Source organism: Aspergillus pseudonomiae (genome assembly GCF_009193645.1).
Source record: "Aspergillus pseudonomiae strain CBS 119388 unplaced genomic scaffold BDV37scaffold_5, whole genome shotgun sequence".
NCBI classification, from domain to species: Eukaryota; Fungi; Ascomycota; class Eurotiomycetes; order Eurotiales; family Aspergillaceae; genus Aspergillus; species Aspergillus pseudonomiae.
The window spans coordinates 570,453-593,645 of NW_022475997.1; the positions used below are offsets into that span (position 1 = coordinate 570,453).

General features: G+C 48.2%; 8 protein-coding genes and 3 non-coding genes across 11 annotated transcripts; 6 read left to right on the plus strand and 5 right to left on the minus strand.

The window, feature by feature from the left end:
* Positions 1-45: 45 nt before the first annotated feature.
* On the plus strand, positions 46-1,375 carry BDV37DRAFT_238345 (Sec63 complex subunit SEC66). The gene is made up of 3 exons (XM_032080832.1): positions 46-366; positions 428-738; positions 811-1,375. Exons 1-3 carry the CDS (start codon positions 267-269, stop codon positions 1,210-1,212), a joined length of 813 nt encoding a protein of 270 aa, XP_031946115.1. The 5' UTR covers positions 46-266; the 3' UTR covers positions 1,213-1,375.
* Positions 1,376-1,578: 203 nt separating this feature from the next.
* On the plus strand, positions 1,579-1,673 carry BDV37DRAFT_t25. Its single transcript has one exon. It is a non-coding gene; the product is annotated as a tRNA-Arg (tRNA).
* A 1,665-nt stretch (positions 1,674-3,338) lies between these two features.
* BDV37DRAFT_t26 lies at positions 3,339-3,443 on the plus strand. Its single transcript has one exon. It is a non-coding gene; the product is annotated as a tRNA-Met (tRNA).
* Positions 3,444-3,909: 466 nt separating this feature from the next.
* BDV37DRAFT_t28 lies at positions 3,910-4,014 on the minus strand. Its single transcript has one exon. It is a non-coding gene; the product is annotated as a tRNA-Met (tRNA).
* Positions 4,015-6,876: 2,862 nt separating this feature from the next.
* Positions 6,877-10,208, minus strand: BDV37DRAFT_238347 (pentatricopeptide repeat protein). Its single transcript, XM_032080833.1, has one exon. It carries the CDS (start codon positions 10,130-10,132, stop codon positions 7,553-7,555), a length of 2,580 nt encoding a protein of 859 aa, XP_031946116.1. The 5' UTR covers positions 10,133-10,208; the 3' UTR covers positions 6,877-7,552.
* A 141-nt stretch (positions 10,209-10,349) lies between these two features.
* On the plus strand, positions 10,350-12,821 carry BDV37DRAFT_295319 (putative origin recognition complex subunit 3; the record flags this gene model as incomplete). Its single annotated transcript, XM_032089843.1, has 8 exons — positions 10,350-10,420; positions 10,476-10,685; positions 10,749-10,822; positions 10,879-11,113; positions 11,167-11,306; positions 11,352-11,625; positions 11,675-11,796; positions 11,843-12,821. Exons 1-8 carry the CDS (start codon positions 10,367-10,369, stop codon positions 12,819-12,821), a joined length of 2,088 nt encoding a protein of 695 aa, XP_031946117.1. The 5' UTR covers positions 10,350-10,366.
* A 183-nt stretch (positions 12,822-13,004) lies between these two features.
* BDV37DRAFT_278803 (uncharacterized protein) lies at positions 13,005-14,207 on the minus strand (the record flags this gene model as incomplete). Its single annotated transcript, XM_032086163.1, has 5 exons — positions 13,005-13,627; positions 13,690-13,826; positions 13,879-13,939; positions 13,992-14,111; positions 14,165-14,207. 5 exons carry the CDS (start codon positions 14,205-14,207, stop codon positions 13,005-13,007), a joined length of 984 nt encoding a protein of 327 aa, XP_031946118.1.
* A 173-nt stretch (positions 14,208-14,380) lies between these two features.
* Positions 14,381-17,777, plus strand: BDV37DRAFT_238351 (snoRNA-binding rRNA-processing protein NOP14). Its single transcript, XM_032080834.1, has 2 exons — positions 14,381-14,691; positions 14,751-17,777. The coding sequence occupies exons 1-2, from the start codon at positions 14,401-14,403 to the stop codon at positions 17,196-17,198; spliced, it is 2,739 nt and encodes a 912-aa protein (XP_031946119.1). The 5' UTR covers positions 14,381-14,400; the 3' UTR covers positions 17,199-17,777.
* On the minus strand, positions 17,429-19,147 carry BDV37DRAFT_268378 (putative triacylglycerol lipase; the record flags this gene model as incomplete). The annotated part of the gene is made up of 3 exons (XM_032084175.1): positions 17,429-18,463; positions 18,516-18,866; positions 18,923-19,147. 3 exons carry the CDS (start codon positions 19,145-19,147, stop codon positions 17,429-17,431), a joined length of 1,611 nt encoding a protein of 536 aa, XP_031946120.1.
* Positions 19,148-19,322: 175 nt separating this feature from the next.
* On the plus strand, positions 19,323-21,247 carry BDV37DRAFT_238354 (putative G-patch domain protein). Its single transcript, XM_032080835.1, has 3 exons — positions 19,323-19,440; positions 19,514-20,121; positions 20,221-21,247. Exons 2-3 carry the CDS (start codon positions 19,995-19,997, stop codon positions 21,162-21,164), a joined length of 1,071 nt encoding a protein of 356 aa, XP_031946121.1. The 5' UTR covers positions 19,323-19,440; positions 19,514-19,994; the 3' UTR covers positions 21,165-21,247.
* Position 21,248: 1 nt separating this feature from the next.
* On the minus strand, positions 21,249-22,809 carry BDV37DRAFT_238356 (uncharacterized protein). Its single transcript, XM_032080836.1, has 3 exons — positions 22,550-22,809; positions 21,641-22,494; positions 21,249-21,611 (listed from the first exon to the last, which is right to left on the minus strand). Exons 2-3 carry the CDS (start codon positions 22,346-22,348, stop codon positions 21,471-21,473), a joined length of 849 nt encoding a protein of 282 aa, XP_031946122.1. The 5' UTR covers positions 22,349-22,494; positions 22,550-22,809; the 3' UTR covers positions 21,249-21,470.
* Positions 22,810-23,193: the final 384 nt, after the last annotated feature.

Consider the following 23,193-nt stretch of genomic DNA (forward strand, 5'->3'; position numbering starts at 1 on the left):
CGAAGGAGCGCGATCATCACCGCCTCGCCAGATTTCCTGCGGCAAGAACACTACGAGTATCTCTCCCTCCCTCATACAACTCCGACATTGTGCTGCTTATTGTCGCGCACAATTTTTAATTGCAACACTCTTTGCAGATAGCGCTGCAAAGGCTTTACACGACACCCAGCGACGATATTATGACCCCAGCCTAAATACTCCCCGCCAACATTTAAACTCCGTTCGATAGCTATTCCAGGACAACCATAGTTGTCCTATACAACGCCATGGTAAATTGGCTCAGTCTCGCCGTGCCGTTCGCCTACCTAGGCGTCCTGATCGGCTCCCTAGCAACCTTCTCCTCATTATACCGCAAGCGCAAAGCCCGTATGTTCAGCACCGTTTTGAAAAAGCCACGTTCATCAGTATACTAACCAACAACGTTTAGAAAAGGCGTACTCTCTAGAACCATGGTTCCCTGCTCACCTGCAACGAGATATCTACTTCTCCCTTCTTCACATTGACCCGCCTGCCACCTCTTCTAAGGAGAAGAAGGCGCCCGCTGTACCTGAGTCGGTGCTTAAGGCTGCGCTTTTGAGACGTGCAGAGGAGGATATCAAGCGGGTTTTGGCCCTGCGTAGTCAGAAGCAGGCTTTATCTGTGCTGCTTCAGCGCGGTAGTGTGGGTGATGATCTGTGGCAACGGTTTCAGAGGGCGGAGAAGGAGATGGAGGATGAGGTTCGCGATGTTGTTTCTGAGGTTGGTTTTTCTCTCTTTGTGCTTCGCTTTGGGGCATCTTGAGGATGTGGTCACTAAATGGTTCGAATATAGGCCAACGCATATGTACCCGGTTGGGGCCAAACGATTTTCCAGTCTGCCAATGAAATGATGAACAACACCCTCTACCGCGAGCGCATCGCTGAACAGCAGGCTAAGCTGGACGAGGAGCGTCAATGGTGGGAAAAGAGGAGAGCCAGCATCAAGGAAGGCTTCATGAAGGAATTGGACGCCGAGGACTCTACTTCGACCGCACCTTCACAGAAAACCGAAGCTCCGACCGACACGACTCCTACCACGACCAGCAACTCCACCCCTGCAACAAAGACCCCCGAGTCATCTGGTGCGCCGTCCTCCGTAACTGGAAGCGATGACGATGCTGTTTTGGTCGAGGCTGATGAGCAGGCTGGGAGTCCAGCGTCCCCAAGCAAGAAGAAGAAGAAGGGCAAGAAATAATGGTTTCACGCTCGTGTTTCTCTCTCTTCGATTTTATTCATGCATTAAAAGATACTCTTACACTTTTTCCATCATACGCATCTGTACTTTGTGCTCAATATAACTTGGTGTTAAAAGAGAGACAAGTGGTGTTTCTTGGCTGGTTACCTTTGCGCGACACTTCTCTCTTCTTGGCGAGAAAGTATACCCTGGGCGAAACAGCCCGTTATTGTAACATAAATGTCAATCTTCCACCCTGTCACGAAAACAGCCCGCCAGGTTTTCTGCTGTAATGTATGTTCACACTCGAACAAGATGAGGAACTTTCTCTCGAAAATAAGCACAGGTTGATAGTGTCAATATTGGTTACCGTTTAACTAGGTTCTGGGCCGGCTGGCTCAATGGTAGAGCGTCAGTCTCCTAGTAGGCCATTGGTCAATGATCAAAACTGAAGGTTCTGGGTTCGAGTCCCAGGTCGGTCGTATTTTTGCTTCTCTCTCGTGTTAACTTTTTTTTTGTCTTATTTTTCGTTATGATTTGTGTGACCATGTCGATACATCAACCTCGTTATGTATATGTTGAAGGACAAGATAACAGTATCAGAACTCCAGAACTTTAGTCCAACATTGTCTGGAGGGCGTGGATCTAGACAGAAGTACCCGGTGCTTGTGTAGAGTGTTAACTATACTATCGGTTGGGCTAAATTTCAGTTGTTGACTTCGGTCAATCGTATTAACACTCTGGGGGGCCACAGTTGGGCTGGTGATATAGAAAACATAAGCTCAAGTTACTACCTTTTCCGCTTATCCTGGTGTGCGTTGCCTTGTGTTTCTTTATCCTGTGAAGTTTCAGTGTGGATAGGCCAGCTTGCCGCTGGGAGAACGATGTTTTCAACGTCCTCAGGATCTTAAGATGTCTATAGTAAGGATGTTTGAAGGGGCCCGGCAAATTGATGTCTCTATACCAGGCCTCGGCTAGCACTTAACTATCCAGTATATGCAGTCTGGTGGACGAGCAAGACATTTTGTCTATGTTACACCGGGTTCATAGGCAATTCGCCAACGGCCATGTCGCTCGGTATAAGAACGCTGGTCTAGATGCTGACTTGACATATATCTCGGTGGCCATGGTATATATATGAGGTTTTACTTGGTTCGGCTTAGATTTCAAGTTAGTAACCCAGTTATCTAATCTTACCAGTGATGGTATTGCTGACATACCAACAGACCTTCTCGGTAGACCATGCTGAATGCTTTCTCAATCTACCGGTTGACTTGGGGGATCTTTAGGGCGTTAGGGTCAAGCCTTATTGGGGACCATAGCTAGTATATAGCAATGTTTTCCTGATGAGGCTGATGAACGTTGAGTATCTTGGTGTTTATGACCTGTCGACTAGAGAGGTTAAGTAGCTTCGAAGGCTTTTACCTTGGAGGGCAAGTTATGTCGGGTCTTCAGCCAACCCAGGTACTACAGTTTTCGTCTCTGAGGGAGTTATCAGCCTGAGTTGTCAACCGTAGGGTGGGCTACTACAATTTTGGTTTCTGGAGAGGGGGTTTATTATCAGCCCGCCTCATCTAGACCTTGTCCCCTGTAGTACTCTGGTTTCGTTCTCTCCGCATGTCTGGGGGCACCTCCTGGGATAGGTGGTTATTTGTTCCCATTGCGTTTAACCTTAACCCTTGGCCATGTCGGTCTTGTCGTTTGATCCTTGTCGAGCTTCCTAATTCTAGTAAGGGGGGTGCTACCTTTCTTACTGATATGAGTCTGTCTGGCGATTGGTTGGTTACTCGATACATGGGGGGTGTATGCCACTTTGCGATGGTGCATGGAGCTTTTGGCGATGTTCTATATAGATACAAATGCTTGCTCCTATTGCAATCCACGTAGAGCATATATATATATATATATATCTATGCTCAACCTGGTAACATTGTGCTGGTATCACGTATAGGGCGCGCCAAATGAATGATAATATTAATAACATAAATACGGGATAAAATATATGGCAATTCAAATGTGGTCCACACAATCTAATATGGAGGGGAAGAGGTACTGTGAAAGAAAGTAAGTCCTTGGAGCCATCCGGCGACTCGGGTACAAAATCTTAGGGCTATGTAGCGTAATGTCAAGGCCGAATAATATATCAAGTCTCCATAGTCTAGTGGTTAGGACGGCGGTCTCATAGCAATATGACGATTCCTATCTAAAGGAGTTGCAATCCGCAAGCACGAGTTCGATTCTCGTTGGAGGCACTTTCTTTTTTTGCTATTTTCCTTTTGCATATCCTGGGCCCACTCCGTCCGTTCATCGAGGGTGGATAACCGCGAATGCAGGTCGTGGATGTGCACCGAAGCTGAATTTATGGCCTATATATGAGCTGTCCCTACCCTGTCAATTTCACCTATATAACATTCCGTTGGCTTAGTTTATTCACACTCGGCAATATGCCGGGCACCATCGCAATACCAGTGAGCGCACTTGAACTTTTTGATAGTCGAATGCATATATCTTGACTATGGCCGCAGTTGTGTGTGCGATGCTAGTCGACGAGAGTGATCGATAGTGGTATTTATTGCCCTTCTCACCGGAGATTTACTACGGTGTTCAGAAAGACAAATGCACACTCCTGGGGTAAAGATATCACACGCAATGATCAGGCGGTTTGTAAAATAGACGATGTATCAGGTTTATATGAGGACCAGGAGGCAAAAAAGAAAGTGCCTCCAACGAGAATCGAACTCGTGCTTGCGGATTGCAACTCCTTTAGATAGGAATTGTCATATTGCTATGAGACCGCCGTCCTAACCACTAGACTATGGAGACTTGGTTGAATTTCAGCGTCAAAGTATGACCTTATGTCCCACCATATGCCTTGCTTTCCAAGAGCTCAATTCACGCTCCATGCAGGCCAACAAACCAGGTCTCGGTACTGATACACAATAACATACCATATAAACACGCGGTTGGAAATCCTTTGTCTTGGGTAAATCACAAACAGGATCAGCTGTCTCGCAAGTAACCTGGCCATTTGTACCCCCCAACTGTAGCCGGTAGCGCAATGATACCAGTGCACATGCACTCTCTGGCACTCATATTGTTGACTAAAGTGGTTACTACTAGCAATGACATGGCATCTACGTTGGAGAGGTATTGAATAGCACTGTGGACGTGCTGATCTGGAACTTATTAGTTCGAGGACCTTGAGCAGCATTGATCACCCTGCGTTAATATGTAGATGAGCCGAATGTTCTGGCTTCTGAGGGGTCACATCACGACAATAGGGAGAGCCGTAGGAGTACAACCAGCTCGGTATATCGAGTCATCCCAGACTGGCTTATCAGAATTAGCAACTGTTATGATGTCGCTGACGAAATACTTGGGCTTCAAGTCCCAGGAGCCAAGACTGTGCATTCAAAGTCTCAAGATTTGTTCGTGCGGCTAGGGCGTTAGGACGGAGGTAGTCCGGATAGCAATTTGTCACGCTTTCTGGGCCCGCGAACGTATCCCACCCCATTGAGTAGATGAATGCAAGATTTTCCGTACGTGGGGATCCCTAAGATGAAACATCTTGGTCCGAAGCTTGACTGGAATTAGCTTTTCTGGGCACCGGAGGAAAGCTTAAGCCGGTGACGATCAGAGTAATCTGCCGAAAACCCACTCCAACCCAGTAGTAGCTGTTTATCATAATCTCTCTATGCCCAGTGGATCTAGAAATGAAGCTCCATACGATAAAAGGCTTCGTTGGTGGGATCTATATTACTTGACGATGTCGTTGAAAAGTGGTCGAGGCCCTGTCTTGGAAGTAGACATGCTCAAGTAAATACATATATACCAGTTGGTATTTGATCAATGATATTTTTTGGGGTAATCTTACCACCAATCACGCGTGTAATTACCCTCAATGGACTGGGGATTCAGGCATAAAGTTCTCCTAGGCCAGATCTGCGAGATTATCATCCAATCTTACCTTTTTAGATAAATGGGATGATCGACACACCTTAGATATACTTGCCAGCCGAGAATATGTGGGGCCAGTTATGAATCTGATCGACGATCTGATAACCATCATGGTTTTATAATTTATCGAAAGTAGATTTTACATAATAATACTACTGGCGGTGCTCATTCGACTGCCTGTACCCTGTAGTGAGCTGGAGGGTATAGCTCCACGACAGATGAAAGCGGACACTTGAGAAACCAGGAGCGAACCACCCAACGTTCGCTCCGGCTGAGACTGTGTACCCAAATGTATAACTCGCAGTGAATCCTACCCCACAGCCCTTCGCACCTGGGCCATCTCGACAATCTCCTGTACTGGTCATTTGCCGGTGGAGATAATCCGTATGTGGGTTTCCATCTCCGACAAGCTCGTAACTGCAGTCTCCCATACAACACATAAAATGGTGACCCATGAGCTGTCTCTCTTCCAATGTGTTGTTTGTGCCTGATGTGTTGTCCACGTGGATTATATGTGCTAGAGACAGGCTTAGGCAAAGGAGGAAGGAGATCTTCAGGACTATTTCACACATTTTGACTTGCAGTATGTAATAAGCACGGCAGGCCTGGATAACTTGCATAGGGCACGGTTCAACGTACAACAGCTCCTGATTGCACTCTCTATATATAGCGCGTTAACCCCATTCTGTGCTGTTACCCCTTAAACCTTATCCAAGTATAATGTCAGTCTGCCCCTCCTTAGCTACCTTAGGAGCTCAACGAGAGTTGTACTAGTAAAGTACACGAGCGGGAGAGACGAGAGAGAACGCGGGCTGTCAAAAAGATTGAAATTGCAGGCTTGCGGTCAGACCCATACGGATAAGCTTGGAGAGCAATATCTCCATGCGGAGTAGTCAAGATCAACATCTTCTGTGTAGATTATAGTGACGGCTTCGGCTTGCAACAGAATTGCTTTTGTGTATCCAGGTAGAAGAAAGAATGAAATCCCACAAATGCCGACGAGGGCCAGTAACTTCCTTCATGAGAGTCAGACGATTAGTGCCCTGCCCTGCGGCATGTAGTCAGGTACGACTTGACCCAGACCACCCAGACAAAGACTACGCCCGGCAAAAGTCTATGATACACTATGTTTAAAATTGGCCAATTGGATTTCAAAGTACTATTGTATCTTTGTGTGCCTTGGCCTTAGCCTTGCTATGCTATGCAACTCAATGGCGGCCGTGCAGCGTCGGCTCCACCAATGCTGGATTGTCGACTTCTCCCCGAATGGAGAGAAACAAGAAAGAGGCCCTTGTGCTCGATGCATTTATCTCTGATTGGACGAGTAACCGCGTTGGCTTTAGACAAAGACTGTCTGCATTTCTCCTGTTTTGTTTCATTTCGGCGGAGAAACAGAAGGATGGAGCTGCAGGATAATTGTTCAACCCGCAGGCATATAAGGTAGGAAACGCGATGATCCAGCATGGTCTGCGGAGAAAAGAAACTTAAGCCATCCCCTGATCGTGAGATCTGCATACTCTTAGTATTTTATAAGTTTCACCTGATCTTCTCATCATCCTCTATACGAGATCAAGAAAATCAGATCTTTCCCGGTCGAAGATCCACACCATGTCTGCAACAGAAAAAGCGACGGCAACGACGGCAACAACAGAGCTGCCTATAGAAACTCTGGAAAGCTTATATGGACCCGAACTGGACTCGAAAGATGTATGTTCGTTTTACATTCGCGATCAACCGAACGAACCAGAAGACTTGGACGCACTCCGAACCTGCTGCACGCCAAATATCATCCATAGATACAACGAGCACCAATACTGGTGTGAAGTTCCTGAGCGTTACTTCCCTCCTACGCCCGACTTGAAAGTGTCTAATAGGATTATTGAAAGATGGGTGGGTGGCAATATGACCCAGTGTATCAGAGGCACTCATCCGAGTCATTATGTTGGGTCAAGCACATGTCACTTTTCGAGATACAATGTCCGCAACGAGGCCGCTTCCTTGGTTGTAACGTCTGTGCCGTTGTATCTTGGACTACTGGGTGGTCTGTGGTCTTTTAAGTTTCTGTTGCGGTAGGTGGTGCCTGGTGTGGAGAGGGTTAATAGGCTTACACCTTGCGTGGATAGGCCTGGTTCTAGTTATATAGCACAAGTGGTTTAGCAGATAATCCAATCGGAGGGGCAACTTTTTATTAGCCACTGGGTTTCAGAAACATAGGACAGCCCCAGCGTTCCAAGATAGCTCAAGAGAGGAAAAATCTATTATAGTACACAAGAGCCAGGAGTATATACATAGCACCACCTGAACGCCGATCCGTATGTTGCATGCCACTCTTCTTTCCCAAAGCAATGCCGCTAAACACCATGATGTACTTTTCCTGATTACTAAAATGATGACTGGTGTGGACCTACAGTAAAAGGTCATTATCCTCCAGCGACGATTTAAGGTCGATCCCCACAACATTCATCTCTTCTGCGACGGACGCAATCTGATCTTCAACTCTGCTCAATTCAGTGGCAGCCCGGCCCATGATAATACGTAAAAGGTCAGTCATTATATCAAGCTGATACTGCTCCCGCTCCTGCGGCTCGAGAGTCTCGAGAGTAAGCCCCCGCGCCTGGAGAGCAGACACCTTGCGCTCGCTCAAGATCTCCACTAGCCTGTTGACATGGGAGATGTTCTCCTTGCTTCTAGGAGTCGTTGAAAGGCGACGGAGACGGCGCTTGGGTGTGTCGGGCGGGACACCGGCCATCCGTGCAACTTGTAGGACTATGAGACGAGCGGTCGCGTCGTCGGGAGAGAACCCGAATGTTGATCTCAACGAGCAAAGGGCAATCAGTGTGCCAGGGAGGTCTTTAGAGAGACAAAAACAACGAATAATTTGGTTATAGAGTTCTTTTGAGAACTCTCCTTGCGTGGCGGCTTGGGCCCGTGTAGGAAGGCGAGAGTACCACTGCATCATCTCCGCATAAAGGCCGCGAGCAGACGGAAAGTCTGCAATAAATGCCGTGCGACCGCGGTCATACTGAAGTTTACCGCAGTCCCATAGGCAAGCAAAGGTTTCCAGATCCGGTTGGATCGACGTAGACATGGTTCGGAACTTGTCCCACAAAGATCCGATATCCTGTTTCCGGAGCTCGGCATATAGGATGTGGTTCATGAAGTAGGAGTTTGGCTTAATTTGAGCATCGCCGAGGCATTTGACTAGATATTTGACCATGCCATCGTCGCTTCTTCGGGTATAATGGAGGAGTAGAATGGAAAATGTCTCGATATTCGCGGATGGAATCTCTCGCCGCATCCACTTGGGTATGCGAGGACTATCTGGATCGGGGCTTACGGTCAATTTAGGAGAGCTTCCAGCCGAATTGGTGCGCGCCCAAACACTGTCAATCCGCTGTTGAACCATAGACCACCCCAGTCGTTCAGCTTTCTCTCGCGCGTCAGGATTGCCATCACGAAGCCAAGCGGCAATCAGCCCATTGAGATGTTTTGAATCCGGCTTCACTCCCCGTTCATACATCAACTCAATCACCAGTGCAGCAGAGTCAACTTCACCCATTCCAATGAGCTTCTTCATCCAGCTGGCATAGAAGAATCGGTTCTGGAACCTCCGAGGTAGGACTGTTAGCGTGGAAAGCGACACCCTGTTCACATCCTGCTCCGAAATACTCGACGCCTGGAGATGACCAACAAGGCCGACAGCTGCTGTGTAGAGGGAGGTCGAATCATTTGCTGGGTCCTGCCCTGTCACCATCATATCTTTGAACACTGCGATAGCCAGACTCGGTCTACCGGCTTTTAAAAGACCAATGCTGATATTATCATAATCACCCATAGTTAATGTGTTCTCAAGAAGACTTTTCAGTTGTAGGTATAAAGCCCACGCCTTGACCTCAGCTTCTTTGCCAGGCTGCCGCCCCCAAGCAGTAATAATTGGAAGGAGGATGCGAGGTTCGCGTGACTTGTCATTTGCCAAAAATGCGAGAGCGATGTCCTGTGCTCGCTGAGGGTCATCTTCAGCAGCAAAGAGCCGTACACCCAATTTCCAATATGCTTCAAGGTCTTGCTTGTTTTGCGAGAGCCCCGTTTGATGTGCCTCCCACTGATCTAGCGCTTCCTTTGTTTTGCCAGTCTCTCGGAGCGACTCAATGTAGGAGAGCAGATGTGGCGTCGAGAGCGATTTTCCAACTGACATTGCGTCCTCAGCGAGTATTTGGATATGGCTTGCGCGGGAAGATCTTGTGTGGTCACCAGCTTGAGCATGCCATAACAACGTCAGAGCTTCCTCGGGTATTGACTCTAGGAATTCGGGAATCATCTGTTTGCAACGACGGTACCATTTCCATAGCTCCGGCCCGAGTCGTTCGTTTGATCCATCGCTTGCGATCCGGGTCAGGCATTGGTTGAATTTCTCAATATAGGAATGTTGTTCCGAAGTCGTTACTGCAACCTCGTAGGGGCGCCGTACAGGCTTTTTTAGCGAGTTGTCTTTTCCTGTCGAATTCCAGTTTTCCTCTTCTTTGGCCAGGCCCTCGAATTCCTCTTTCAACATCTCATCCAGCTCATTATCAAAAACCTGCTCAAGGCCAATATCGGGCTCATCCTTGCCATGCTCCGTCTCATATTTTCTCAGAGCTTCTAGTGCAATGGCTCTCTCCTTCTCGGGTAGCTCCTTGATGAACTGACTATTAGGGCCGTAAGGGCCTTCTTTCAAATCCTGCAGTTCCTTCTCAAGTCTAGCCAGTTCGCCCTCCACTTCCTCCCGATCGGCGCTGTCTTCGGCTTCTGGATTGACCTGCCTTCTCTTTTTGCTCCCGCGAGTATCTTGTTCGTAAAACCGAACCTTGTCATTGGGGCCGCCATACTGGAGGGAGCGTGGCGCTACGACGGAGAATGTTCGCCGTAAAGGAAGAGACGGAGCCGACGGTGTTCTGAGCGCCGCATGCTGATACCACCGAGCTCCTCGAACAGCTTGGCGCAGCATGAAGTGTAGGCGGTTAGATCATCTGACAAAAGAGCACTAGTGAGCAAGAGTTGCTGTGACAGTAATAAAGTAGAAGTTTTGCGGAGAGTTATCGCATGGAGCTCCGCGGCGGAAAATCAATACCACCCGGTTTGGTTTAGCGTCAACGCGAGCTCCGCCGCGGTTTCAGTAAATCGCTCTACATTCACTCCTCCCCAGACGACAGAGGGCAGACTGTCTCGAAGCTTACCTACTATGGACTTGGATACGGAAACGCAGGGTGTAGCCAAGGATGGCTCAAACACTCAGGTATTGTCCTGCGCTGATGGCTAAAATCCATTACAAATTCACTAATGCTTTCTAGGGTGTGTACATCTATCGATCTGCAACTTCCGCGAAAGCTCACGGAGAGCGACCTTCGAAGCGACGAAAGGTGCAACCCGAGGATAAGGAACAGAAAAGTGAACCGCACCCTTTTGTTCCCTTACTGGACGGCGAGGAAAACGAGTCATCGGTCGAATTGAGGTACAATGCCTACCGGCTATTGTGGTCAACTCAAGAAACCAAGATCCAGGTTCGCAAACAATAGATGCTTGCCGATTGGCTGGGTATGGTGTGTCTTGCTAACGGCAGGTAGGAGATTCTAGATGACGTGGATTCCGAAGTTCTCGAGAACGTTTTATCCTTTGTTAGGTCGACTTCGCATCAGACGTAGGTAGTTCGTTGTTTGGACACGAAGGCGCTTCGAAATTCCTAACCAACGATAGATATGATGGATGCATCCCCACAGCATTAATAACAGTTGGATCCAATGTTTCATCGCTGGGCAGACTGTTAGCTAAGCTCAATAATCAATTAACTGCGTCAGAAGAAGGCGGAGTGGTCATACTGGAATCTGGCGATGCGCCCAACCTTAAGGCAACGTTGAAGAATATTATCCGAGCTGCCGTCACAAACACTGAAGGTAACGATGGATATCAAAATTTCTTGACGGATCGAGAGGTGCGTTTGCCCCGTCCAAACCCCATATGGGCGAGATGCTAAGAATGCCGTAGGGGCCTAGACTTCTTGGGTATGATCTCGATTTACTTGGAGACTATGTGAAAAGGAAAGGGATCAAGAAGTTGGTCGTAGCATTCCGTGACAGCGAAGCTTTTGATCCGAACATTCTAACTGATCTCCTGTCCCTCTTAAGGTAAGGCCCACGATCCTTACTAGTCCATCAAGTTAATTGTTCTAGTTCCTGGCTTGATCGGATACCATTTACCCTATTGTTTGGTATCTCAACATCCGTTGAACTCTTCGAAGGAAGGCTTCCTCGGTCAAGCGTAGCCCTTCTTAGAGGTAGATACTTTGAGATTCACGGAGCAAGTAACTGTGTTGATCGCATGTATGAGCGGTTACAAGCAGACCAAAACGGACGATTCTGGCTAGGGCGCAATATTACAGGAGTTTTGTTTGAGAAATCGAATGACTATTTCCAAACACCGGAGGCCTTCACTCGGACAGTCAAGGTATTCACCATATTACACCTACTAAACCGATCAATTCTAATGGGGGTAGTATGCGTACATGACACATTTCTTTGCAAATCCATTGGCAATACTCCTATCAAACGGGGTTTCCGTGAATATGCAAGACGAGAAGCTTTGCGAAGCAATTAGAAATCTTCCATCATTCCGAAGGTGATATAGTACCTCCACTTAGCCTTTTCTTGACTAACCCCACCAGATTTTGCGAACATCTGCTTGATGATGCCTCTACTGAACAAGTGCGCAACTTGTTGGAGAACGACGAGTTTCTGTTTCAGCAAAGCTTAAAGTACATGGAGATCGGACAGCAACGGATGAGAGATATATTTCAGGTTGTCAAGACAATTTATCTGTGCCTTAAGAGCATGGATATAAGAAAAAATTTCACGATGCCAGATTTGTCAATTCGTGCACTATCTGGAGAATTGCAAGATTCTACTTGTATGGATGACCTTCTTAGGGGCCTGAAAACGTTGGATTCTTCCAAGCTAAAGGAATTCCTTACGTTTTTGCCTCAAAACCTGACTGACTGTCTGGAGTTCCAAGAAATAAAGAAAGACTTCGAAGCTCTTGTGCAGACATACCAGGGCACGGAGCCGCTCCGGAGTGAGTATGATAGCCATAATTCCATCGTGGCGACAACTGTGGTCCAACAGCGGGTGAAGCTCAGTAAGAGCAAAGCCAAATTACCCCAGCAGAATATTGAGTATACCAAGGTAATCGATCGCGTTCATGCTCTGTCAGAAAGGTACTTTGTGGAAACATTGGTGAGACCACAAGACCTGTTCTTGCATGAAGCTTTTCTTCTTGATATGAAAAATCCTTTGAAGGAAATCTTCTCTCCTAGGCCACGTTTCGCGATCGAACGTGCCTTAGCCAATCCTTTCGACTACCTGATGTCAATGTCGGATAGGGTGGAGGCTAAGATTTCCGCGCGACAGCCAGCCACGGCTATCTTATATCAGCTATATCTCGAGTCCGGGGCACTGGTGAACGTTTACGACCTTTGGCAGGCTTTTTATGCGGTGTTCGAGAGTGAACAAGGAAACGCTTGCGACGAACGGATGACTATGACATTGTTTTATCGGGCGGTATCAGAGCTCAAGGCGCTTGGTATGCTTAAAAGCAGTCGGAAGAAGGTGGATCACGCTGCCAAATCAGCATGGATTGGACTATGAATATTATTATCCTAATTGTACAGTTAAAAACATTAACGAAACAGGCTATGTAATATCGGGACAAAAGGGTATCATAAAAGCAAAATGAACAAATAGCTACAACAATCACATAGTGCAGCCGTCAAGTAGATGAATTCCATTCCTCTCACAATGGAGGAAATACAAAAGGAAACCCGTCGTCAATCATTCGGAGATAGGCAGTTGAATGATATCTTCATGACCAAGTGGTCGTCCTCCATCACTCAACACCATAGCCTCTCTCCTTCGTCTCCTCACAGCCTGCTCCTCAGCACTCCGTTCCCGCAAGCGTCTCCCAGGGACTCGACTTGAGCCGGCAGTATCATCACCATCTACCATCCATATATCACTGTCATCGTCATCCTGGTCGTTTTCCTCGATCATGCTACCCATTAGACCATATTTGCGTAGTTGCTTCGTTCCCTCCGGATGGGACGAGAGTGTGCTAAATATTGAACTCATAAGAGTATCATCGGCCCACCAAGTCTTCATGAGTATCACTACGTCTTGCCGGCGCGATGGCTCCGAAAGCGCGCAGGGAAACGGGTATTTTGAGAGCCAACGACTGATCACGCCAGCCTCCAGAGCTGCGGGCACATTCTCTGGAAGAATTAGGTTTAGTGTACCAAGCGCCTTTTTCTCCCCGAGAGGTCTAGTTTTGGGTAAAATAGGCGATACTGTGGTGGAGGTCTCCTTGGTATGTTCGTTTAGGAAATTGCAGAGACAGTCGACAAGAGCGTTGTATGTGGGCGGGTCTTTCAGTCTGGCACAGATGGAGGTCCGGGAAACTAAATCGTAGCAATCAGTATCAACTTGAGATATCACTAAGCCGAATATGTAAGGTCCGTACATGAGCGGTTCGATACTAGGAAGTACATCGCACTGAGGGCTTTGCTTCGTCTCTCCTCGTCTGTGCTTACAAGGTCCCTCAAAAGCAAATCTCGAGTTTCTCCTTTTGTAGATCTTTCAGCGATAATACGCAAAGCACTATGAAGAATGTCAGTGCCTATTATGGCCGTGTACACAGGAGCTGTCATACGCTGCCCGGAGGTCGTAGCTTGTGCTCTCAGAGAGCTTTAGTAATGTGTCCAGTTTGAGGGCTGTTAGTCAATTAGCCACTGAATAATCTACTTCGGAAAAAATGTAACCAACCGTCTTCCGTGCCTTCACTGATCATCTTATCTTCCTTCTCGACATGCTTAATCTCCGTCAGGTCTCGCACTCGGCGGAGGTCCGTGACTATGCCGCGAACAGCGAAGAAAAGAGAAACACCTATAGGGTCAGCAGCTCATTCAATTGCCATGACTGAATCGCAAAAAGCTCACCTAGGCATAGCCATAAGAACCTATCATTCATATGAGAGGGCATGGTTCGGTTTGAAAACGAGGACGATCTATACTCATGGTATTGTAGAAAGCGGAGAGTAATGATGATCTAAAGACAAACCGGCAGAATTCAGCAAGTAAAGGCGGTGAATATAACTTTTTTTCGGACATACTGCCGCCGCCAAAAATTTCGGAGGAGAAACAGAACGCTTTTGCGACCACTCCAGCACGCAGATATGCCGCCGTCGCAGTTGAAGCAGCTCAAGGCCTCTCTCCGCGATAGTGGAGTGCTGGGGCCACAGCAGTCGAAAAAGCAAAAGCGCCAGAATGTGAAGAGTGGTGCTGCGGCGCAAAATCGAGTCCAGCGCAATGCCGCTTTGCAGTCAATTCGAGACCGGTTCAATCCATTCGAAATCAAAGCGGGGGGTACACGGACAAAATTTGATGTGACAACTCGAGATGGGAATTCAGGTACAGCTGCTTCGCGTGCGCGACCTGGTGTCACCAAGTCACTGGGAGAAGAAAAAGTGAGTTTTATCGCAGCTCTATGTTTCACTGTATTTACTCACGGATCTACAATGTACAGAGACGCCAAACGCTATTACGAGAGATGGAGAAGAGGAACAAGGTCGGTGGTATATTAGATCGTCGATTCGGTGAAGATGACCCGACTATGACGCCTGAAGAGAGAGCCGCCGAACGTTATGCTAGAGCAAGTCAGCGCAAGATGCGGAAGGAATCAATGTTCAATCTGGAGGGGGATGACGAGGAAGAAGAATTCCAACTCACACACAAAGGCCAGTCTTTGAACGATGTCGACCAAGACGATTTCCAAGAAGGTGACTTGGGCGGGCTGGAAGATGATGCCTCAGATTCCGAAGCAGCCCGAAAAAGGAAACGAGTTCTCTTCGATGATGGCGAGATGGATGGCCCAGAGGATTTAGAAGACGGGGAGGAACATCCCGAACGAAAGAAATCAAAACACGAAGTTATGAAGGAGGTCATTGCCAAGTCAAAATTTCACAAGTATGAGCGACAAAAAGCTAAGGAGGACGATGACGATCTCCGTGAAGAACTCGACAAAGGACTTCCTGATCTTTTCGAAATGCTAAGAGGAGTGAAGCCACCGCCAAAGCCAGAACCTCCGAAGAGTGATCTGGCATCTATGAACCCAGATCGCGCTGCTCTTATGGAGGGCATAGCCAAAGGAGATACTGAAAAGGAATACGACCAGCGCCTCAAGCAATTAACGTTTGATAAGCGATCCAAGCCAACGGACCGCACAAAGACAGAGGAGGAGAAGGCCGCGGAAGAAGCAGAGCGGCTGAAGGCTCTAGAAGAAGAGCGTGTTCGGAGAATGCGTGGCGAGGACGTAAGTGAGTCAGAAGAGGAGGAGGAAGACGAAAAGGAAGAGGAAGGAAGTGACATGTCCGAAGACGAATCCATCCCAGATGACGCGAAGGCTTTTGGTTTGCAACAATCTTCGGGTCAGACCAGTACTCTTCCTGAGCTCGGCGTCGAAGACGAGGATGATTTTATAATCGATGATGATCTAGTTGAGACGAGATCCGATGTTAGCTTATCAATCGGCGACAGTGATGAGGAGGTATTATCTGGAGAAGAGTCAGAAGAGGAAGTGGAAGAGGACGAAGAAGACGAGCTGATCAACGGCTTTACTCTCCCTAGCGATAACGCCGGAGAAGTCCCTGCTACAGGTGATGCACCAGAAGCTAATGAAGGGTTGGCTTATACATACCCTTGCCCGAAGAATCATGAAGAGTTCCTCGAGATCATTAATGATGTGCCCATGGAGGACCTTCCGGTGGTTGTTCAAAGAATTCGAGCTCTACACCATCATCGTCTGCACCCGGACAATAAGAAGAAGCTTGGCCAGTTCTCCCGCATCCTTATTCAACACGTCGCCTACATGGCCGAACAGCCCGAGCATCCTCCTTTTGCCATTCTTGAGAACATCCTCCGTCACGTCCACTCTCTAGCAAAGAGCCACCCCGAGAGCGTCTCTCAGGAGTTCAGGGCTCGTCTACGTGAAATCGCAGCAGACCGTCCACTTAATCTCCGGCCCAGTGACCTGGTCATTCTAACCGGAATTGCCACTACCTTCCCAACATCTGATCACTTCCACGCCGTCGCAACGCCGGCGCACCTGTGCCTTTCGCGATACCTGGGACAGGGTGCCGTGAACACTCTCGCAGATTTTGCAACGGGTGCCTATGCCGCAAGCCTGGCTCTCCAATACCAATCGGTTTCCAAGCGCTACATGCCCGAATTGATCAACTACGTCCTCAACGCTCTGTGTAACCTTGCCCCGGAGGAGCCAAAGAGCAGCCTTGGTCTCTTCCCGTCTCGGAGACCGGAGGAATCTCTACGACTGAAGATCTCCAAATCGCTGAAATCGAGGAAACTCCAATTCTGGGACGTTACTGGCCCGGAAAGCCCGAAAGCCCAAGAGGAGCTCAAGATTTCCCTCATTAACACATTCATATCTCTCCTTAGCACCGCCTCCGATATGTGGTCCGACATATCTGCTTTCCTTGAGATCTTCGATCAAGCTCAGAAAGTCTTTAGCTTCCTGAGCCGATCCTGCAAGGGTAAGATTCCCTCCGCTGTTCAAGACACCCTGCAGTCGACCCTCGATAAACTCGACGGCCACACCTCGAAAGCCCGCCTTACTCGTCGCCCGCTTCTACTCCACGATCACCGCCCGCTGGCTATTAAAACCGCCATCCCCAAGTTCGAGGATACCTTCAACCCAGACAAGCACTACGACCCCAACCGCGAGCGTGCGGAAGCCAACCGGCTCAAGGCCGAGTACAAGCGCGAGCGCAAGGGCGCCATGCGGGAACTACGCAAGGATGCCAACTTCATTGCGCGCGAGAAGCTGCGCGAAAAGAAGGAGCGCGATGCCGAGTACGAGAAGAAATACAAACGACTTGTGGCCGAGGTGCAGAACCAGGAGGGCAGAGAGGCCAATGCTTACGAGAGGGAGAGGAGATTGCGCCAGGGCAAGCGGTAATCATGTCGCTACTCACGACATTCCTGCTGGTTTTGGTTGGGTTTCAGGTATTATCATTATCTTGATGCTTAGACTTTGCATGCCGAACATGTGTATATATTCTTTATCATTTTATTTGTTAAGGCTGCCGATCAAAAGAACTCTTTCAGATCAATTATATCTCCCAATTGTCCATGTGGGCTCTAAGCGTTATGCAGGTTGAGTAGCTGTTAAGATAGGTACGGTTAGCATCACTGCTGAAGCTCCGGTCCGATGCTGATCAAATATTCGCAACGTTCCCTCTGATCTATGGGTACTTCCTCCATCTTGGTTTCGTTTGTCCTGATGAAGATGCGACGATACCCTTCATTGCCCCAAGTATTCCATTGTGGACTCCCAGGGTAACGATGAGAATTTGGATCCAATGTCTTGATGAAGCTTGTCCAGTAACCTTGCATAACGGGTACGATCGGCGCATTGGTAGTGAAGTAAGATGAGGGTGGTTCTCCTGTCACATAATTTGGGCCCCAAATAGCGTTGATTTCCACCGTATGATCTACACCGAGGCCAGATTCTTCCAAGTCTGGGTCTTGCACGGCGTAGTGGTAGTTCCAACTGTTGATACCGGCCTTGGCGTAGATAGAGGACAGGTCAATCCCAGGGCAGATATACCGCATCTCACCATATGCATTACTTGCAGGTCTCCAATAGGGCTTGGCATCCGGGAATTGGCGCGTCTGGTTCTCATGGAGATACAAGGCGTTAATTGCAGCAATTTGCTTCAATTTAATAGTTGGGAATTGATTCTGGATGAACATATCTGCTTCCCCAACCTTGGAAACATTCTTAGGGACGAATATGGTGCCTTCATTTGTGTCGTCGCCGAAAATGACAGGAACCCTGATAAAATGACCCTCGTGGAACAGACGGTACGTATAATCGGAAACAAGATCACCGTCAACCACTGGTCCGTATAGATATAGGGGTGCCTCTTGTGCATTAGGCAAGGGTGTGTTGAAATTTTCACGCTGGAGGACCTCCACGTCCAGACCACGCAAGCATGCAAGGGTGTCGGCGTCACTTGCACAGCCAGTGCGGATGACTATGTTGTTGTATGCAAACTGACTTTGGTTTAGACTAAGCATGGTAGCAAAGCTTTGCGACTCCGCAGCAGCAGCGTGAAAGAGACCATCATCCCTTCCACCATAGGCTGATAGAAGAAGGGTGATGGAGGCGGGTCCTGCGCTAGCACCACCTAAAACCACATGTTTGGGGTTGCCACCAAACTTGGGCAATTCGTTAGCATTATCATGCCGCGGCCAGTGTCTAAACCCTAACCTTGTGTATATGTTTCTGAACCCACTCCAAGACTTTAATCTGGTCCTTTAGGCCGTTATTTACACTTCCATCTTGTAGAATCTCCCTCCCCGAGAGGAACCCGTACGGGCCAACACGATAATTGAAGGTAACCACGACGATTCCCATGCCAGACGCCTGTATCAAGCCGGTACCGTTATAATTCGGATTTGAATTCTGATTGAAGCCCCCGCCCTGGATCCAAACAAATACCGGCAGTAACTTGGAATGATCCCCAGCTCTATAAGGAGAATACACATCTAGAAAAAGGCAGTCTTCAGATGTGTCTTTGGGAATCGGATACTCGCTAGTGGGAATACACGTAGGGCCGTGCTTGACAGAAAGCATCAGCTTTCGCGCAGTATGTAGCCCCGGATAAGTAACTCTACCTCAAATGCATTCTGGATCCCAGCTACCGTGCTTGGATTCTGTGGGGCAGAGAAGCGTAACGCCCCTGTAGGAGGGGCAGCATATCGAATTCCCAGCCATTGTACTAGACCGTTCGAAAGCGCTTTACCCCTGTATTGAGCATACTCAAGATCTACCACCACTTCTCGAGCAGCCGCTAAGCAGAGAAATGTGAAGATTTGGGCAGCTATAATGTACCGTGCCATTCCGAAAGCATTTGCAATTCTACCCTGTGCTCCCATTCTGATACGTGAATCTGAAGGGATAAGTCTGGGAAACACAATTGCGTGTAGACTTGGGCTGTCTTTTATAACATTTCCGTTGCTAGCCCTTATATAGCCTGAGGGCCTACCGGCCAGTGGCCACCATCGTATGGCACATAGAACACATACGAGCTAGCATTCACTCCAAATTCGCACTAATGAGAGAACTGATCGATGCCAAGGGCCTCAGTGGCCAGATTTGCAGAAGAAGGTTCAGTAGCTGACTCGAGCCATGGCTATCAATGGTGTCATCGCGTGTCCCGACTTTGATCGGCAATGCCTAAGAAGTGGGAGGGGAAATGAACTAACTGCCTGACCCCATTTATTCAACAACCTGTGGAGAGTTGATTGAGTGGACAGTGCTTGACGCTAAAGCATCAACGTTTAGAGGCAATGCTCCGTATCAGTTTCACTCACAATAGATATACGTAGCCGAATGAGCTAGTAGTAGTAGTAGTAGTTATCATGGATTCAGAGGTACCTACCCTTCCTTGAGTACTGTGCCGTATTGTGGGGCCCGAATGAGAAGATAGACCAATCAGAGATTGAGAACAAACGTTCCTCCGCATTGACAAACTGCTTCGATTTTCTTCCCCGCAGTTGGAAACCCAGAGGATTCATCCAACATATAGACTACCGGGTTTACTCGGACAATCTCCGCGTGAAGAAGTATCGCCGTGTCGGCTTTATACACATTCTAATTCTCGAGCTAAATCCCGCATCGTTTGTCTCTCACCCCATATTTCCGGAATCTACTTCCGTGTCCGTTTCGCGCGCATCTTCACCGGGAATGGCCCCTCATCAAAACCCCGCACCTGATGTAGGGGATGAAGAGGAGGACGACTACATGGCTATGGTGATTGAGGAGCCGCAACAAAAAGAAACGTTTACTCAGAAAAAACGCCGACAACAGAGAGAGGTAGGTAGCATGTGCTGATGCGATCCAACCCTTGTTCTCTATTTCCCTCACGCCTGCAAGGCACGCAAGTGATCTAATGTGCTTCTCTCCTTTACTCAGGCCGAAGCTCGAGCTAAAGTCCCATCCAAAGCCGAACGTGCAGCCCAGGAAGCCGAACGTCGCGATGCCGCCTTAGCCACCAGTACGCTTAACCCCTCCAACAAGGGATTTCAAATGATGGCCAAACTGGGGTTCAAGCCGGGACAAGCATTAGGTAAATCCCAAGGTGAGGGAGTATCAAACCAAGAACCTGATAGCACATCCGGCGCCCGAGCAGAGCCACTCAATTTGGTGTTCAAGGAGGACCGGGGTGGTATTGGTCTGGATAGCGAGAAGAAACGCAAGTTCCGGGAAGAGGCCGAAGAGGCAGTGAAGAAAGTAAAGCAGGAAGAGGGTGATTACCGCGATCGTGTCCGTATTGAACGGGAGACGCGACGTATGGAAGCTCAGTTTCACGCTGCGCAGAAGGTTGCCGAACGATTGGATGCGGAGGCGGACGGGGAGACCACCCAGAAGAAGCGTGGGAACACCCCGACTGAGTATGAAGAAGGAGAATCCGAAGAAACGACCAGTGGATCAAGAACCCCGCAGCCCAAGGTCAGGGTCAAACCGACCCTGCAAATCAACATCCTATATCGCGGGCTCGTCCGTGAACGGGAGGAGAAAGAACGTTCCATACAGGCTCGTCATCTATTGCAAACGTCCCTGCCATCGTCATTTTTCCCCAACCCACGGTTACCAGGGTATGATGACCCGACGCTGGAGCGGGAGGATACAGTGGCGTTCGACAACAAACCCGATATCTTAACTATCCTTGAGCAGGAACTTGACGAAGAAGACCCAGAACTGGACGAGTTTAATGCACTCGAGCCGAGTGAGCGGCTGGCCCGGATAGTGCAGTATCTGCGTGAGACACACCATTACTGTTTCTGGTGCAAATATCGCTATGAGACCAGAGAAATGGAGGGGTGTCCAGGTGTGACGGAGGAGGATCATGATTAATGACTTACTTGTACCATACGATTCTTAGAAAACCACATCCGATGTTCCTTTACATGCCTATATATAGATAGCTAGAAAGAGAATGGCAGATCAAAATTAATCTATGCTGTCTAGGCAAACTCCCAATAACTATACATTGCCCTAAACCACGGCCTACAGTGACCGTATATACAATAAATAAATAACGACGAAATATCCGCAAAGTTTTCTTGACGCATTATAACATAAACAGATGGCAAGCTCTGGCAACGAGAGCGTAGCGAAATATTGAACTTTGAATGTCACCCCGGAAATATGTATAAGAAATTAGACTATAGAACCTATGTCCATGTCCTGGACAGAGATCAGAACGATCAGTAATGAGTGAATAGCTACTCGTGGGAGGGCATCGTTTTCATAAGCTGCGCCAGCGAGCGGTTCGGGCATTTCTGCAGCGTCTGGTAACAACTGGCACAAATGCGCAGGCAACAAAAAACACATCGGTATCGAATTTCTCGATCATATATCTGGCAGGTCATACATGGAAGTGGATGCCAGAGGTTGTTGGCAGTGGGCATCGACCGATGTTCCTGGTAGCAAGCATAGTGTAATCGGTTTAGCGGTGCGGCGACGGGGTCGTAATCTGGCGGCGTCCATGGCCCGTTACTCTCTTCGCTTGAAACCGGTTCGATATATGTACTGGTACCGTCGATTTCTGGCTCTGGCTCTGGATCGGGAATATAGCTCTCTAGCGGGTCCTCGATCGGCCGAACGTGTTCTTGAGGGTGAATAGGGTACTGGTCTTCACTGGATGGAGGAGTTACTTGTTGTATAAGAGCCGGAGCCGGAGCCGGAACCGGCGGCTCCTCCCGCTTGGGAACGGGGACTCGAGGAAACCTGGGAAGCGGGCGGTCTTCATATTTAGGGGTAGGGTTGATGTGATGGTACGGCGACTGGTTTGACAACGAGTCGGCTGGGGCAGAGGGGAATGCGGGAGGAGAAGGCAGCGGGTTGGGCGGCAGGTCCTTCTCTTGCGAGCGAAGAGAACGGCCCGGGATCGAGTCCATTCGTGTTGGTATCACGACTTCGTCGGAACTTGAATCTCTCCGTGGTGGTGATTCGGCGTTTTTCTTTCTGGATTTAATCGCAGAAAGTGATGGCATTCGGAGACCGCGAGAACGGCTTTCCTTGTCGAGAATAGCCATGGTTCTTCTTCTTTTTCTCGCCTCTCTCTGTATCTTCTTCTGATCGCTTCGTAGGTTGGGATTGTAATAACGGACGGGCAATTACCAATGCCGGCTGACGTCGGTGGATATCAGCGCACTTTACTCCGTAATTGATAACAAAGAGACTGCGCGATTGGCATCAGCGGAAAAGTATGAGTACTTGGCAAGCCCTCAACTTACTTAAAATCAGTCGACGTAGATAATATATGCAGTGGTAATTAATACAAGGAAGGAAAATCAGAGGAGGAACACAGAGAGGGAAAAGGAAAAAACACTTTGATTAATCTGGGTCGAGTTAGGAACAAACCAGAGACCAAAGCTGAACTGTGGAATGGATCCATCGATTTATTGGATCGAACTACCTTTTTAGTTCGGATGATAGTTCGTTACAGTCTTGAACCAAAAAAAAAGAGAAGGAAAAAAAAAAGAAAAAGAAAAGAAAGAGTAATAATAATAACAAAATGAATAAAAATTTACAGGAATTCAAGATAACGAGCTCCCTTAATACATGACAAATCTATCGATAATGGCCCTTTTCAAGTCTGTTAAATCTTTGGTTCCAGTTGTGTATCGCCGATAATATTATCAGGATCAAGGTGGATGAGAAACTATGAACTAGTTAGTTAAAGAATCACGGTGAAGATCGATTGGATATCAGATACAGAGTCGGTACTCCGTAGCGATGACCAACTTGGTAAGAAAACTAATGGAAATAATCTGAAAAGGCAATGGCCGATCCATTCAGGAGCGATGCAGATATGTTGATCCTCATAAGATCTGGCGTCATACTTTGGTATTAATCATTCCGTGCTAATCTCGGAACA

Excerpts from the sequence above, each read along its gene's own strand:
- BDV37DRAFT_238345 (XM_032080832.1), top strand. The coding sequence starts at position 267 with ATGGTAAATTGGCTCAGTCTCGCCGTGCCGTTCGCCTACCTAGGCGTC. Across the intron at positions 367-427 it reads ATACCGCAAGCGCAAAGCCC|AAAAGGCGTACTCTCTAGAA; the intron begins GTATGTTCAGCA and ends AACAACGTTTAG. Across the intron at positions 739-810 it reads TTCGCGATGTTGTTTCTGAG|GCCAACGCATATGTACCCGG; the intron begins GTTGGTTTTTCT and ends GTTCGAATATAG.
- BDV37DRAFT_238347 (XM_032080833.1), bottom strand. The coding sequence starts at position 10,132 with ATGCTGCGCCAAGCTGTTCGAGGAGCTCGGTGGTATCAGCATGCGGCG.
- BDV37DRAFT_238351 (XM_032080834.1), top strand. The coding sequence starts at position 14,401 with ATGCCGCCGTCGCAGTTGAAGCAGCTCAAGGCCTCTCTCCGCGATAGT. Across the intron at positions 14,692-14,750 it reads AGTCACTGGGAGAAGAAAAA|AGACGCCAAACGCTATTACG; the intron begins GTGAGTTTTATC and ends TACAATGTACAG.
- BDV37DRAFT_238354 (XM_032080835.1), top strand. The coding sequence starts at position 19,995 with ATGGCCCCTCATCAAAACCCCGCACCTGATGTAGGGGATGAAGAGGAG. Across the intron at positions 20,122-20,220 it reads AAAACGCCGACAACAGAGAG|AGGCCGAAGCTCGAGCTAAA; the intron begins AGGTAGGTAGCA and ends TCTCCTTTACTC.
- BDV37DRAFT_238356 (XM_032080836.1), bottom strand. The coding sequence starts at position 22,348 with ATGGCTATTCTCGACAAGGAAAGCCGTTCTCGCGGTCTCCGAATGCCA. Across the intron at positions 21,612-21,640 it reads GAGAAATTCGATACCGATGT|TTGTTACCAGACGCTGCAGA; the intron begins GTTTTTTGTTGC and ends CATTTGTGCCAG.